At 46.2% G+C, this 12,369-nt stretch overlaps 6 protein-coding genes across 6 annotated transcripts; 5 read left to right on the plus strand and 1 right to left on the minus strand.

Annotated features, from left to right (window-relative positions):
- Nucleotides 1–405: 405 nt before the first annotated feature.
- Nucleotides 406–2,003, minus strand: V2V93DRAFT_366053 (putative cell differentiation protein rcd1). The gene has a single exon (XM_066909224.1). It carries the CDS (start codon nucleotides 1,801–1,803, stop codon nucleotides 814–816), a length of 990 nt encoding a protein of 329 aa, XP_066766795.1. The 5' UTR covers nucleotides 1,804–2,003; the 3' UTR covers nucleotides 406–813.
- A 99-nt stretch (nucleotides 2,004–2,102) lies between these two features.
- On the plus strand, nucleotides 2,103–5,415 carry V2V93DRAFT_366056 (uncharacterized protein). The gene is made up of 5 exons (XM_066909225.1): nucleotides 2,103–2,589; nucleotides 2,641–2,738; nucleotides 2,801–2,921; nucleotides 2,977–3,075; nucleotides 3,134–5,415. The coding sequence occupies exons 1-5, from the start codon at nucleotides 2,353–2,355 to the stop codon at nucleotides 5,234–5,236; spliced, it is 2,658 nt and encodes an 885-aa protein (XP_066766796.1). The 5' UTR covers nucleotides 2,103–2,352; the 3' UTR covers nucleotides 5,237–5,415.
- Nucleotides 5,416–5,592: 177 nt separating this feature from the next.
- V2V93DRAFT_366059 (uncharacterized protein) lies at nucleotides 5,593–6,958 on the plus strand. The gene has a single exon (XM_066909226.1). The coding sequence runs from the start codon at nucleotides 5,716–5,718 to the stop codon at nucleotides 6,598–6,600; it is 885 nt and encodes a 294-aa protein (XP_066766797.1). The 5' UTR covers nucleotides 5,593–5,715; the 3' UTR covers nucleotides 6,601–6,958.
- Nucleotides 6,959–7,103: 145 nt separating this feature from the next.
- Nucleotides 7,104–8,937, plus strand: V2V93DRAFT_366060 (uncharacterized protein). Its single transcript, XM_066909227.1, has one exon. It carries the CDS (start codon nucleotides 7,387–7,389, stop codon nucleotides 8,782–8,784), a length of 1,398 nt encoding a protein of 465 aa, XP_066766798.1. The 5' UTR covers nucleotides 7,104–7,386; the 3' UTR covers nucleotides 8,785–8,937.
- An 81-nt stretch (nucleotides 8,938–9,018) lies between these two features.
- Nucleotides 9,019–10,494, plus strand: V2V93DRAFT_366062 (uncharacterized protein). The gene is made up of 2 exons (XM_066909228.1): nucleotides 9,019–9,245; nucleotides 9,346–10,494. Exons 1-2 carry the CDS (start codon nucleotides 9,024–9,026, stop codon nucleotides 10,261–10,263), a joined length of 1,140 nt encoding a protein of 379 aa, XP_066766799.1. The 5' UTR covers nucleotides 9,019–9,023; the 3' UTR covers nucleotides 10,264–10,494.
- Nucleotides 10,495–11,042: 548 nt separating this feature from the next.
- Nucleotides 11,043–12,332, plus strand: V2V93DRAFT_366063 (uncharacterized protein). Its single transcript, XM_066909229.1, has 2 exons — nucleotides 11,043–11,490; nucleotides 11,546–12,332. Exons 1-2 carry the CDS (start codon nucleotides 11,133–11,135, stop codon nucleotides 12,067–12,069), a joined length of 882 nt encoding a protein of 293 aa, XP_066766800.1. The 5' UTR covers nucleotides 11,043–11,132; the 3' UTR covers nucleotides 12,070–12,332.
- Nucleotides 12,333–12,369: the final 37 nt, after the last annotated feature.

A 12,369-nucleotide genomic window follows, 5' to 3' on the forward strand; every position in this document is an offset into this window, starting at 1 on the left:
GAGATAAAAGACTCCGCTCCGCTGACAGCGAAAGTCAATTTAAGGCCTACACGAACCCGACGCCAACTGCTTCTCGCCCTGTAACTTTGGGCGGGCACCGAGGAGGCTCACAGAGTGAATGTGTACGCGTACTCCTGTCAGCATTTGGCTGCGAATAAGAGTAGAAATGTAGTTTAACTTTCATATCGCGGCGCAGGCTATCAAGTACGCAATCAGAGTAAAGATACGGTCAAGCCGACGGTGGCCAGTGTGTAAATCAAAGCTATTGTTAATGTGATGCCATTGCGTGCTGGAAAGAGGTACAATAGTTCTCCAGCCATCGCGCCTCCTTTGCCACCCATTCTCCTTTGTACCAGCAGCGTTATGATTAATGCTTACTATACGAATTATATGTATGATATGTATGATATGTATATGTATAATAATCGGTAGTATTATCTGTATCCAGACTAAATCATAAATCAAATGCATTGCAACCTTTATGGACGGCTTCATTGCTCCAGTAATGTGCTTCTTCGTCGATATATACTCTGCTCGAACCATGAGATAATAAAACCTCAGGCTCGCGCACTGTTCATGATGCAGCAACAAAGTCAACGCTCTTTTGGGACCTCATGTAGAGTCAGCCGAAAAGATAATCACATAATGCGTAAATCCGTACTTCCCTTTCAAACTTCCAAAGCTTTCGTTTCTTTAGAAAACACCTGCTTCAATAATCGATTCCATTAGGTACGAGTTGCCAACGAGCTAGGTCCCGACTAAAGTCGTCAAAATCTGGTCCATTGCACCGCTTTTATACACGTCATAATTAACTCAATCGTAATTATCCGCCAAATTGACAAGCAGCTGAGCAAGACATCGCTTGGTGGTTGCATCATCTCGAAGCGCATGACTGAACGTAGCGTCGCGTAATGGCTCAGGAAGGCATTGCCGTAAGGCTTCTCTGGCACGCGGGTTGTCACTTAATCGCAAATAGCATCGCACAACATGCTTCAATAGCCGTACTGTCTGTTGCTCAACCAACTGCGTAACCATATTGCCCAATACAGTACCAACCGCGTAAAACCGTTCATACGTTTGGCAAATGTAAGCAAGACCAGTATCGTCAAGCAAAATCTTTTGCACAATAAAAATAGCTACAGTCTTAGAGAGCTCGGATCCAGACTCCATAATTCGAAGACAGAGCGGTATAATCTCGGTCGACAGCAAGAAATTTATGACATCAGGGGAGTCGTTCTTTACAAGAGCTCCAATAACGCCAAGAGAAGTCAGACGGAGATACTCAAAAGGTCGAGTCTTAGACGTCGTGTTAAGGAACGGATAAAGAAACAAAGGAATATGAGCATTGAGAAAAAGCGACCGCGTCTCGTTGTGTGATGCCACACACTGCAAAAGAGCTAACGCGTTACATACTCGATTCGAGCTTGACGAAGTAAGCGTAGGGGGTGACAGTGCTGGGTAGACGCTAACAATTTCCTGTAATAACGTTGCCATTACTCCGTAGGAGTGCCATAAAATCAAAGCGAGATCGTCAAATTGTTCACGCTTCTTGGATAACTCAAGAAGCGCTTGCTCACGAGACGGGCCTTGCATCAGCTCCAGTATCCAGGAGTATATTTTTCCCTCATCATCTGCACCTCCGACCGAATTATTCCTCGGCTGCTGCTGAGCTTGTAGCTGGGCTTGTAATTGCGCTTGATGCTGCTGCTGCTGCTGCTGCGCGGCTTGTATCTGAGCCTGAACCTGCTGGTGCTGCTGTGACTGCAACTGAGATTGCAACTGAGAGGCAGAAGCGCTCGACATCAGAACGACAACGTAGCTAAGAAGATATTAGAAGGCTTCGAGCAGTCGAAAGATGGAGAATCGCAGGCGGTATCTCTGGATCGGTAGCAATAGGAAGCGAAAGATTCTCGGCGAAGCAGCACGGAGTCAGGATGAGTCGTGCTTTAATGCCCAAATTATCGCTCCTCTGCAGGATTCTCGCTGGTTCTGCAATCGTGGGAAAAGGAGTGACAATCAAGGGTATGGTACTATTTGTGAGGTAAGGGTTTTAGTGACGAGCTCAGGCGAAAGAGCAGTAGACATTCTCCCTTCGCGAGCAAGCGCTTCAATCAACGCACCAGACTTGATTCTTCAAACGCGCTCGACAGACGTGTTTGTACAGGGACTTGCTTGTTTTTACCGCATTGCTGTATCCGGTGGTATATTTTTAGTCATTTGAGTCTATATTTTTTATTATTTTTGCTTGCAAATTACCAACTTTGGGCATCTACAAAGACAACCACAGTAAGGGGCTCAAAAGTATTCAGGCATCGCGACGCGTGCAGGCGTCGTTCTATACATTGCATCTCAATGGCGTCGGCTGCCGCGATACCATCGCTGCAAAACAACATAACCTCGACCGGCCAGCTCATGGGCCCTGTCGAGGTTGCTCTAGCCTCTATTACTGCCGCGGACGCTGTCCCCGACCCCGAAGTTCAGCTGAAATTGAAGCAAATCCGTAATATGTGGCAATTTAGTGCTCTCTTTCAATGGCTCTTCATGTTCAAAAATACCATAAAGATGGAAGAGGATGATATTAGAGTAGAGGTTCGTATGATATCTGACTTTTTTTTTTATCACTAACCCGTTTTCGCTCAGGATTTGGAAAAGGAGCTTCTTGGGCTCACTCCTCTTGTCTTTCTGCCAAAAATCAGGCTCTGTCTATTACAGAACTTATCAAGTCAGCGAGGTCTAAAGTAAGCCACTATTCCTTTATCCTAGCCCGTGATGTGGCTATAGTTGACGCGTAATTATCCAGGCTTGAACAGTTCGATGACTACACTCGTCGACAGTATCGACAGAAAGGCCCTACAATACAGCACCCGTTTGGAGAAGATGATGATCCAATTGCCTTTGAAACTCTGTCTGTGTTTGATCAAGTAAGTATATGTGAATTGATGCGTAGAGTAAATAATATTAACCTATATTGTTTAGATATTGGTTGTCTACCAGCTCTGTGAATGGCAGACATTTCTCCCAGAGAGATTTCGTGAACGCATGGGCAATCTACAGGAAGCATACGAAGTGGCCTGGGTAAATATTAACATGCTGTTCGATTTCATCAATATCATCTAAAGCCTTTTTTCTATAGCGAGTTGACCCGATTGGTTATGATTCGAACGGCAACACTTACTTTCTTCTCGACGACAATAGACTTTACGCTCGACACTACGCACCTGTGTATAGCCTACAAAAGAAGCAGAAAGCTTTGGCTGCTTCAGCTAGACCGAAGCGCAAGAAGCGACGGGCAGTCACAGGATGGCCTGCAGCACGACGCTCCAAGAGACGGAGAACCGCTACCCCACCTCCGCAATCAGATCGAGACTGCGAAGAAGAAGAGGAGCAAGAGGAAGGCATTGAAGACTTGATTGTCGATGGCGCACCACCCGTCGAGCAAGAGCATGACAAATATGCTGAATTAGCAGATTTTTCCCGTGATGGAGAGTCGTATACTTGGCGATGCGTGTGTGCGGTATATAGCGAATGGAAAGACTTTGTCGATGATTTAGCAAAGAAAACCAGAGATCGGACAAAGGTGGAGGAGAAGCGGTTATATAGTCTTCTAAAGTCGGATGTGGTACCTGTGATTCAATCAATTGAAGATGAAAGAATTCAAGAGGAGGAAGCGAAATTGAAAGAGATTGAAAAAATGAGAATATTTGAGAGCAGGAAGCGGTCTGGCCGTGGAGATGCTATGGCCCAAAGGAGGAAAGAAGAGGAAGAGAGGAGGTTAGAACTCGAGCGCCAGGAGGAAGAGAAGGCGCAGCGCAAGATAGAAAGAAAACTTCGTGCTCAGCGAGAAAGGGAGAGAGAAGAGCGCTTGAAGACAAGAGAGATAAAGCTCCAGGAGGCGGAAGCGCGAAAGCAGGAGCAACTGAGTAAGAAGATCGCCGCCGCCGCTGGCGGTTCAAAGCCGGCAGCACTGCAAGCTGTGGCCGCGTCGTCACCAGCTCGTAGTGATCGTCAAAGTTCTGTAGACCATGAGCCGACTCGGCGGTCAGCGCGAAATGCAGGGCGAGCTACGCAACAAACTGAAAATGTTGTGCAGCGGCCGACAATTGCGCCAGGTCCTAGTCGTTGGTACTTTGATTGCTATTGTGGAATTTATGGCGACAATTATGATGACGGAGAGCTTTCCGTGTGCTGTGGAAAATGTGATATTTGGATGCATGTGTCTCATCTTGCGCCAGATGAGCTGCGAAGGTTTGAGGAAATCGCCGAATTTCAGCAATCTAAGGAAGAGGTATCAGGCGATAACACTGAATTGGAAAACGTCAAAGCGAGTAGTAACGGTGACAATGAAAATAGCCATGATGAGCTAACCGAGAGTGCTGACAGTGCTGCCGCAAATGAAAGCAGCCTGAATAAAGATGAGAAAAGACTCGAGCCGAAAGCTGATGTGAAAGAAGAAGAATCCGGTGGCGATTCTGAATTTGTATGTAATCGTTGCATCCGTCTCGAGCATGAGAGACAAATCGAGCAGGAGCTCGAGCGAAAACGCGAGCTTGATCGTGCTCGTCGTCGTGAGCGCGAGCGCAAAAGAGAGGCCGAGAAGAGAAAGCTGGCTGCAGAGGCGAAGGCGAAGGCTCTTCAAGAGAAACGGGAGCAAGAGGCTGTGGTGAAACCTGCCGCTGAACAACAAAAGGTGTCATCTGTAAAGCTAAATTTGAGCATCAATCGTGCTATGGAGCATTCTCCACCAATGCCTGGTGCTGGTGCTTTTGTTCCTACTACTGAACCGCAAGGAGAAAACAGGCAATCTGGATCTGGACTTTCTGCGAGTGATTCTGCGGCGGCTGGCAACGCATTGTATACGCCGCAGCAGCAGGCAAGTGTTCTACCAAGCATCAGCTCTACCAATTTGCTGCCGACGACTCTGCCATCAGTGAGTTCATTGACTCAGATGAGGGGATCGACGTTGGGTATCAAGAATGAAATGCCTGCTAGTTCTGCATCCACGGAACGACTTGTGACGTCAAATCCTCCAACTGTGACCCAGCCTTTGTACCAACAGAAACTATTACCGGGTTCAGTTCCCGCACATGCGTATGCTTCAGAGAAGGAGCGCTCGCCGTGTGCATCTGCGACGGCGGTTGATGAGCCTTTATTATCGGCAGTAACAGAGCCGAAGAAGTCTTCGGGAGATGCGCAGAATGGGTTAGACATATTGGCGGATGTCATGTTTTCAGGCTAGTAGGATAGAGAATAGGATAACAATATATGTTAAAGAGTACTGTATTATATTATTAATGCGTTATGAATTAAGACAATTGTACAAAGACAAAAAAAATACTAGAGCTGCGGCGAAGGATGGAGTGCAAAAGCTGTTAAAATATGTGCCATATGCGAAGAGATTCTAATGCAAAATACTGTTTTTATTTTCTTCTTGCGCAATGTGCGGCAAATATATCAGATTCTTAAAATGCCGAGACTGGAATAAGTAGATAATAGATAACAAATAGAGTATGCGCCGCATATATAGCGGCTGAGATCGATCAGGCCAAGCTGGACGCGGAAATGGAACGCGAGTGAACGGAAAAAACGCCCAGAGTCCAAGAAAAGTCCAAGGAACTCTGCCACGACGATGCAGATTATAAGGAGCGGCCGCGTCCCCTTCTCTCCGTGCGCCTCCCCGCCTCCTGCACTCTTCTTTCTGCCTCGTCACCCTCTGTTATGTCTGCGCGGCCCGCCCATACGCCTACCCACACCGTCTCGCATTCGCTCGTGGCGCCAGCTGCGTCTGCTCCGGCGACAGCGGCCGTCTTCACGTCCTGCAATCTGCTACTCTGCGTCTGCGTGCTCAACCCGCTCAAATGCCCGGTTAACTTTGTAATAACACTCTACCACATCTTGCTCTACCTTCCCGTGTCAATGTCATCCATTACCGGTAACGATCTTGAGAAGCAGCAGCAGCAACCGACTTCGCGGCATGATGCGCTAGTCGAGGTTCTGGGTGCGATGGCCCTCGCTCACCTGCAACGAATTAGACTCTATATCGTGGATGAAGAGACGACCAGCGATAATGACGACCAAGTGCATGTTTTTGATGAGTACGACGACGGTGACGAGTGGAATATAATCGATAATACGTCGATGGTCAGTAGCCATATTCCCAATTCGCGGAACACGCCGAGCAGATCAATCTTGGCGTCGATTTCTACAAGCGACACCTCATATACGTTTCCTGAAAATGACGAAGAACAGCATCTTGCTCCCATAACTGTGCCAGAGCCAGCATATATCCCCCCTCAGGCGAGTGACTCTACGCAAACGATCGCTCCAACACCTAATTCGCGACGTGCCCGCAAACCGCCGCTGAACTTCAAGCTTGGCACACTCATTCTGATGCACCTATTGTCGCCGATGGTTTCCCTTGCTCTGGTATTTGGCGGGCTCGCAGGAGCATGTATGTGCGTTTACTCCGTCTTCCTAGGCGAGACTATAAGCGAAGATGATACTGCGTATCTCTGGCGGGCGTGGGCAGCTTATGTGCTATGGCCTGTGCGGGTGGTCGTCAGCGGGCAGCGAAGACGAGCTTTACCAATCAAAGCGAGGTAGAAAGATAGTTTGGTCAGGCAATCTGATGATGATTTACGAGACCAGAATTTATGAGGACTGTATTGTATAAACTCTTGTTTGCATGAATAATTTTCCGGTGTTTACTGCTTTTCTTCAGAACTAATAATTTTTAATGGATTTTCCTTCGTATTTCATTACACACCATAATCGAAGTAAGTTTTGATTGGTTGGCCTGTCTGGTGAGCCACTGCCGAGCCTTTGCAGTCAGCACCGCTTCTTGGCGCTCGTCTCCTGCTCCATCAAAATTTTTTTTTAAACCATATGTTTATTAGTCAGTTATTATGTACAGGTGACGTTCAGTAAATTGTTGATATTAAATAAGGGTATGGTACTGTGAATCAGTAATTAGTGGTGCTTAGCACCTTGCTACACTAAAAAAAGAAATGTACAGCTGCTCTAAAACAGACCACGTGCTCCTCTTTCGCTGCAGCTCGTCCGGGTCTTTTGTGATCAGCCAGTTGCCTTTTCAAAAAGTCTGACATATCCTAGTTGCATATAAACAATAAATTTGAGTTATCATATTCACCCCTTTTACAATACTAAGCATAGCCGTACATCCTCTCCCGCGCGGCTGAGACGCTCGCTTCTATTTTGGTAACTAAAACAAATCACAGCTACTAACTATACTGACACAATTCTCTGCGACCCCTGACTCCTTTACCTTTCTTGCGTCTCCTCCCTCTGCTCTCTGATATTTCTCGACTGTAGCAATCACGCTGTGCACGGCAATTCATGCCAGACTAACCATTTCGTTCCCAAAGTACCATGGTATGGTTGACTAAGTCCGCTCTACCCTACAGGCATCCTGTCGTCTTTCGCCGTCTATTCGTGCTCCTGGGCTCTTGCTGTCTATTGATCACTACTCTAAATTTTCTCGCCTATCAGTCATTCAATTTACATATAGGTACTGCCAAAATATATGGCGATCTCAACCTTACTGCCGTCTCTCATGGTGAGCGGCTGCCGAGTAGTGAATCGGTCTTTGTCATGGTCAAAACCGGCATGACTGTGCTCTGGCAGCGGCTACCGGTGCATCTCAATGTGACATTTCCGCAGTTGGCACACTATGGCATTTACTCTGACGCTCCTGCAAGAATCGGTGATATCCCGGTCACTGATATTCTTGTCAATGTCTCGCGTCAGCTACACGACTCTGACCAGTTCGAGTCGTATCGTCGGCAACGGCAAATCTTAAAGGACAATCCACACATTAAGGCAGAGAACCTAGCAGCTCAGATCCAGGATGCCTGGTGGCTTGATCGCTATAAGAACTTGCCTATGATAGCCCACGCCTATCGCACCATGCCGGACGCGAAATGGTATGTCTTTATTGATGGTGATACGTTTGTCTCATGGTCGCGGCTCTTCAAATGGCTGGCTACATTGGACCCTGATGAAGTGCTCTACATGGGTTCGGCGGCCATCGCCAGCGGCGAGTACTTTGCTCATGGCGGCTCGGGCGTTATATTGTCGTCGGCGCTGGTTAAAAAGGTGTTTGGCAATGAGCTGAACCTCGAGCACAAGTATGACGAATTCGAATCGAATGACTGCTGCGGCGATCATGTCTTAGCTCATGTGCTGCTTGACCGAAATATTCCACTCCGACACGGTTTCGGGTACCCTCACGTCGATAGACGGATCCAGGGTGAGCCGCCTAGATTCGTCTACTTGAACCCATCCGACTGGTGTCGCGAAATCATTTCATTTCATCACCTTGATCCCGTTGAAACCCAACAGTTGTATGATTTCGAAGGCCTTTTCGGTCCTAACGAACCGATTCTCTACCGCGATGTCTACCGTCATTTCGTCATGCCGCATCTTCACGCCGGTCGCAAAGCAAACTGGGACAATGGATCCGACGGACCAAAGTTCTATTCGTCAATGGAGAAAGACGCTTCGAATCCGCAGGAGACCGCATATAAGTCCCACCGTGACTGCCGCAAGAAATGCGATTCTGAACCATTTTGTTTACAGTTCAAGTATAAGCCTGACTGCTGCATTTTGTCAAATATTATAAGATTAGGCGAGAGTCACTATGAAGGAGGAGATTCGTTTAGTTCAGAGTGGAATATTGGAAAGATTCGTGCCATGCGGCAAAAAAGCGGGTGCGATACTTTGGATAAGGCGGAGGAGGAAGGGTCATTGTACGAGAGCATTCAGTGAGTGCAGTCTGGAATATTTACGCTGGTTGATTAATTATTGGGTATTTGTGGGTTTTCTTTTTTTTGTTTTATTTATATATGCAATTCGAGATAGATATATGTGTATAACTAGTTAATAGTGAGTATTTACAGGTCATTTTATGACCAAGCAGATACCCGAACCCTAAATATTTTAATTTTCGTCCGAGAGCGTTCACAAAGACAAGGAAAAAAAAGTTGCTCGCAATTTACAAATAGTCGATGGTATTCGCATCTCGTACGATCCGATTTGTCGTCTCACATTTTATATCGAGAACAAGTAGGCCATTATCATCAGCTAGACCACTAGTGAAGCGAAGATTTGAGAATTTTGATTATTATAATTTGCAATATAATAGTTCGTTCGCTAAAATGTCGGATCCCGCGCTTGATTTGCTTTCAGAAACATTTGCGTCTTCATTGACGCTCAATGCCGACCCTAACGTATGTTCCTTCTTTTATTTTGATTGGCCGATTGCCGGATGTCAATTACTTGCTGAGTAGTCATTTGGTTAATCGTGAACTAATAAGAAATGAATTTTAGCAAGTGACGGCGTCGATCTTATCGCAACTTCCGGAGCTGACACCTGAGCAAGAATCCAAACAAGCCTCGCTTCTCGCTCTCTCGGAAACGTTTCCGGAATCAGCTACCCAATTAAACGAAGCGCTTAACTTTTCTAAATTTTTTCTGGCATCAGAGAAGCCGTCGCTTGTAGATTTGATAACGTATGCACGGGTGCGCAAACCTATAGTTGAATCTTGGACACCGGAACAGTTCAAGGCTAACGAGAAACTTATTCGATGGGCTGACCGGGTGCAAAAATCCGAAGTGCTGAAAGGCAAGCAGGATCCTGCCACATTGATAAATCTGTCTGTTCTAGGCAGCGGCGGCGAGAAGAAGGCAAAGAAGGAGAAAGGACCGAAACCGCAGGCGAAAAAAGAGGCCGCGCCAATCACGCCTGCGATGGTAGACTTGCGCGTGGGATTTATTCAAAAGGCAATCAAACACCCTGATGCAGATGCACTGTATGTGTCTACTATTGATATGGGTGACGAAAGTGGACCGCGGACGGTGAGCAGTGGACTGGTAAAGTATATCCCACTAGAGGAAATGCAGCAGCGGTTGATTGTCGTTGTCGCAAATCTCAAACCGGTTACTATGCGCGGTATAAAGTCTGAGGCCATGGTATTGTGTGCTTCTGATGACGAGACAGTCGAGTTTACTATTCCACCCGAGGGATCCAAAGCCGGCGACAAGATTTTCTTCGAAGGATTCGACGGTGTGCCTGAGGCGCAGTTAAACCCAAAGAAAAAAATTTTTGAGACTTTACAACCCAATTTCACTACGAATGAGCAGTTTGAAGTCGTGTTTAAGTTGGAGGATGGGTCGGTTAGGAAACTTGTGAATAAGGAGGGAAAGGTTGTAAAGTCTGCTACTCTTGTTGGCGCGCAGGTGCGATAAGTTTTTTTTTTTGTGTAGGATTGTTGGATTCGATGCCACAATATGTTATAATGAATGCTCGTTGTATCATTGTGCAGTACAGAAGAAGTACGAATTCAGCATTTTTCTCATTTCAGCTAGCTTATACCTGACAACGAATTTAATTTGTAGCTGTGTTTTAATATTCTTTGATTGCTGGCGAATTTTCTTGATCTTCCACAACTAAATGGAAATATTACTGTATAAAGCTGAGGTATATCTTGTCCAATTGCGTTGTGTAAAAGACGCCAATCCAATACCTTGTAGTCTCGTCACGGTGAAATTAGGATAGGATGCGTTAACAAACGATGATGATGATGATGGAGATAATGCTAGCCCCACTGCCTGAATATGTGTCTACCAAGAAATAATTAAGTGCTTTCAGAACTGTTTTTTCCATCAAACAGTCTCAGATGTGCGATCTGCTGGTGCAATGTCTGAATATGCCTAGCTTTAGGCCGGCCAAAAGTACTTATGCCTGACTGGCTGCAGCTCAAGTCACTTTCAAATGATAAAAAAGCTGTTGTTTTTCCGAAGAGACTTTTGGATTTTACAGCGAGACCATAAATAGATGATGTCAGCTATTAGTCGACTTAAAGGAAGAGCGCAGAAGGTGCCTGGCGACGAATCACATTAATTTGAGCTTGCGTAAGATGGAGGGGTATGATCGCTATCACTAGATTTGGAAGGTGGCGGCTTACGTTCGCTTACACATCGAAAGGCGGGGTACGCAGTCATCCACTACAAATAGACGGCGAATACTCTTCTCGACGTCTCGACGTCTGCTTACTTGTATTGTGTCTGCAGTTGATTACAATTTTATCGAAAATTATTGCAAATACTTCTTCAAAATGACCAGTGTAGCTATTGCCGGTACTCACGGATTCCTTTTCGCTCCGATCTCAGGCGCTCTCACGAGCTCTCTATTTTCGGGGAAGTACGCGCTCCCAATTAAAGCGTTTACGCGCGATCCGTCAAAGGAAACTCCGGTTTCCGGAATTGAGTATGTCAAGGTCGATTACGATGATGTATCGAGTCTTGAAGGCGCGTTGAAGGGTGTTGATGTGCTGCTCAATCTTGTTGGTGTTGGCGGTGTCGATGCGTGGAAGTCTCTTGCTGATGCGGCTGCAAAGGCAGGCGTGAAGGTTTATTTCACCCCTGATTTTGGATGCGATTACCGCAAGCTTTTGGCAGATGGCGTGGAGACATGTGAGTCTTATTCTTTGTTGTACATGAGAGCAAGAGCTAACGAGTAATAATGCAGGGTTGACTGCAAAGTCTGATCATGCGGCGTATGCACGCGCGGCAGGAATTCCAAAGGTCGTTCAAGTATTTAACGGACTATTTCAGTCGTTCTTTTTTTTCGGCTTCTTTGGTCATGATTTCAAGAACGGTAAGGCGAAGTTTGCCGGGGATGGCAACCAACTGGTGACAGTCACTGATCTTGGCGATATCGGCAAATCGGTCGCCTCGATTGCGTATCGTCCGCTGGCTGAGATTCCTGATTACCTGAGAGTGCAAGGTACTGTGATAAGCTTGAACGATTCAGCGAAGCTATATGAGAAGTTGAGTGGACAGAAGCTCGAGGTCGAGTACACTGGCACGCTGACGGCGTTGTCGGGGGTAGGCTCACTGGATCCGTTGGTGCAATTGGCGGTTCTGTCGGAACATCCAGAGACGAGTGCATTTACTTTTCCTGAGGATGAGAATAAGCTTGTGAATCCGGGTCTGTGGCAATGGAAGACGCTCGAGGATGCGATCAAGGAGACGGTTGCTACTGCAAAGTAGAGTTTTTTGTCCAATTTGCTGCAATTCTGCTAAATCCAGTAGTAACTTGTTGCTGTAATGTGTCTTATTATTTGTAATAAATCAAGTTTTACTATTTTGCTTTATCTGGTTGTTTGATTTGAATTTTGCTATATTGTGTGAAGACCCTTATCCACGATGGGATCTGCTTTGCTATCAAATGAGTTGAATCGCCTAATTATGACAGTATCTCCACTACTGGCTTGCGCAAATCAAAAAGCGAATAAACAGAAATTCTGACCAAGTGACAAAGTTACATAAGAAATGATTTTGCTCAAAACG

The sequence above is a fragment of the Kockiozyma suomiensis genome (assembly GCF_038497685.1).
Source record: "Kockiozyma suomiensis strain NRRL Y-17356 unplaced genomic scaffold V2V93scaffold_4, whole genome shotgun sequence".
NCBI lineage: Eukaryota > Fungi > Ascomycota > Lipomycetes > Lipomycetales > Lipomycetaceae > Kockiozyma > Kockiozyma suomiensis.

What these genes read in the sequence shown, in the direction of transcription:
- V2V93DRAFT_366059 (XM_066909226.1), top strand. Translation starts at nt 5,716, where the DNA reads ATGTCTGCGCGGCCCGCCCATACGCCTACCCACACCGTCTCGCATTCG.
- V2V93DRAFT_366062 (XM_066909228.1), top strand. Translation starts at nt 9,024, where the DNA reads ATGGTATTCGCATCTCGTACGATCCGATTTGTCGTCTCACATTTTATA. An exon ending in CGCTCAATGCCGACCCTAAC is followed by an intron (nt 9,246 to 9,345) that starts GTATGTTCCTTC and finishes AATGAATTTTAG; the next exon opens with CAAGTGACGGCGTCGATCTT.
- V2V93DRAFT_366060 (XM_066909227.1), top strand. Translation starts at nt 7,387, where the DNA reads ATGGTATGGTTGACTAAGTCCGCTCTACCCTACAGGCATCCTGTCGTC.
- V2V93DRAFT_366056 (XM_066909225.1), top strand. Translation starts at nt 2,353, where the DNA reads ATGGCGTCGGCTGCCGCGATACCATCGCTGCAAAACAACATAACCTCG. An exon ending in CTCTGTCTGTGTTTGATCAA is followed by an intron (nt 2,922 to 2,976) that starts GTAAGTATATGT and finishes TATATTGTTTAG; the next exon opens with ATATTGGTTGTCTACCAGCT. An exon ending in AAGCATACGAAGTGGCCTGG is followed by an intron (nt 3,076 to 3,133) that starts GTAAATATTAAC and finishes TTTTTTCTATAG; the next exon opens with CGAGTTGACCCGATTGGTTA.
- V2V93DRAFT_366053 (XM_066909224.1), bottom strand. Translation starts at nt 1,803, where the DNA reads ATGTCGAGCGCTTCTGCCTCTCAGTTGCAATCTCAGTTGCAGTCACAG.
- V2V93DRAFT_366063 (XM_066909229.1), top strand. Translation starts at nt 11,133, where the DNA reads ATGACCAGTGTAGCTATTGCCGGTACTCACGGATTCCTTTTCGCTCCG. An exon ending in GGCAGATGGCGTGGAGACAT is followed by an intron (nt 11,491 to 11,545) that starts GTGAGTCTTATT and finishes GTAATAATGCAG; the next exon opens with GGTTGACTGCAAAGTCTGAT.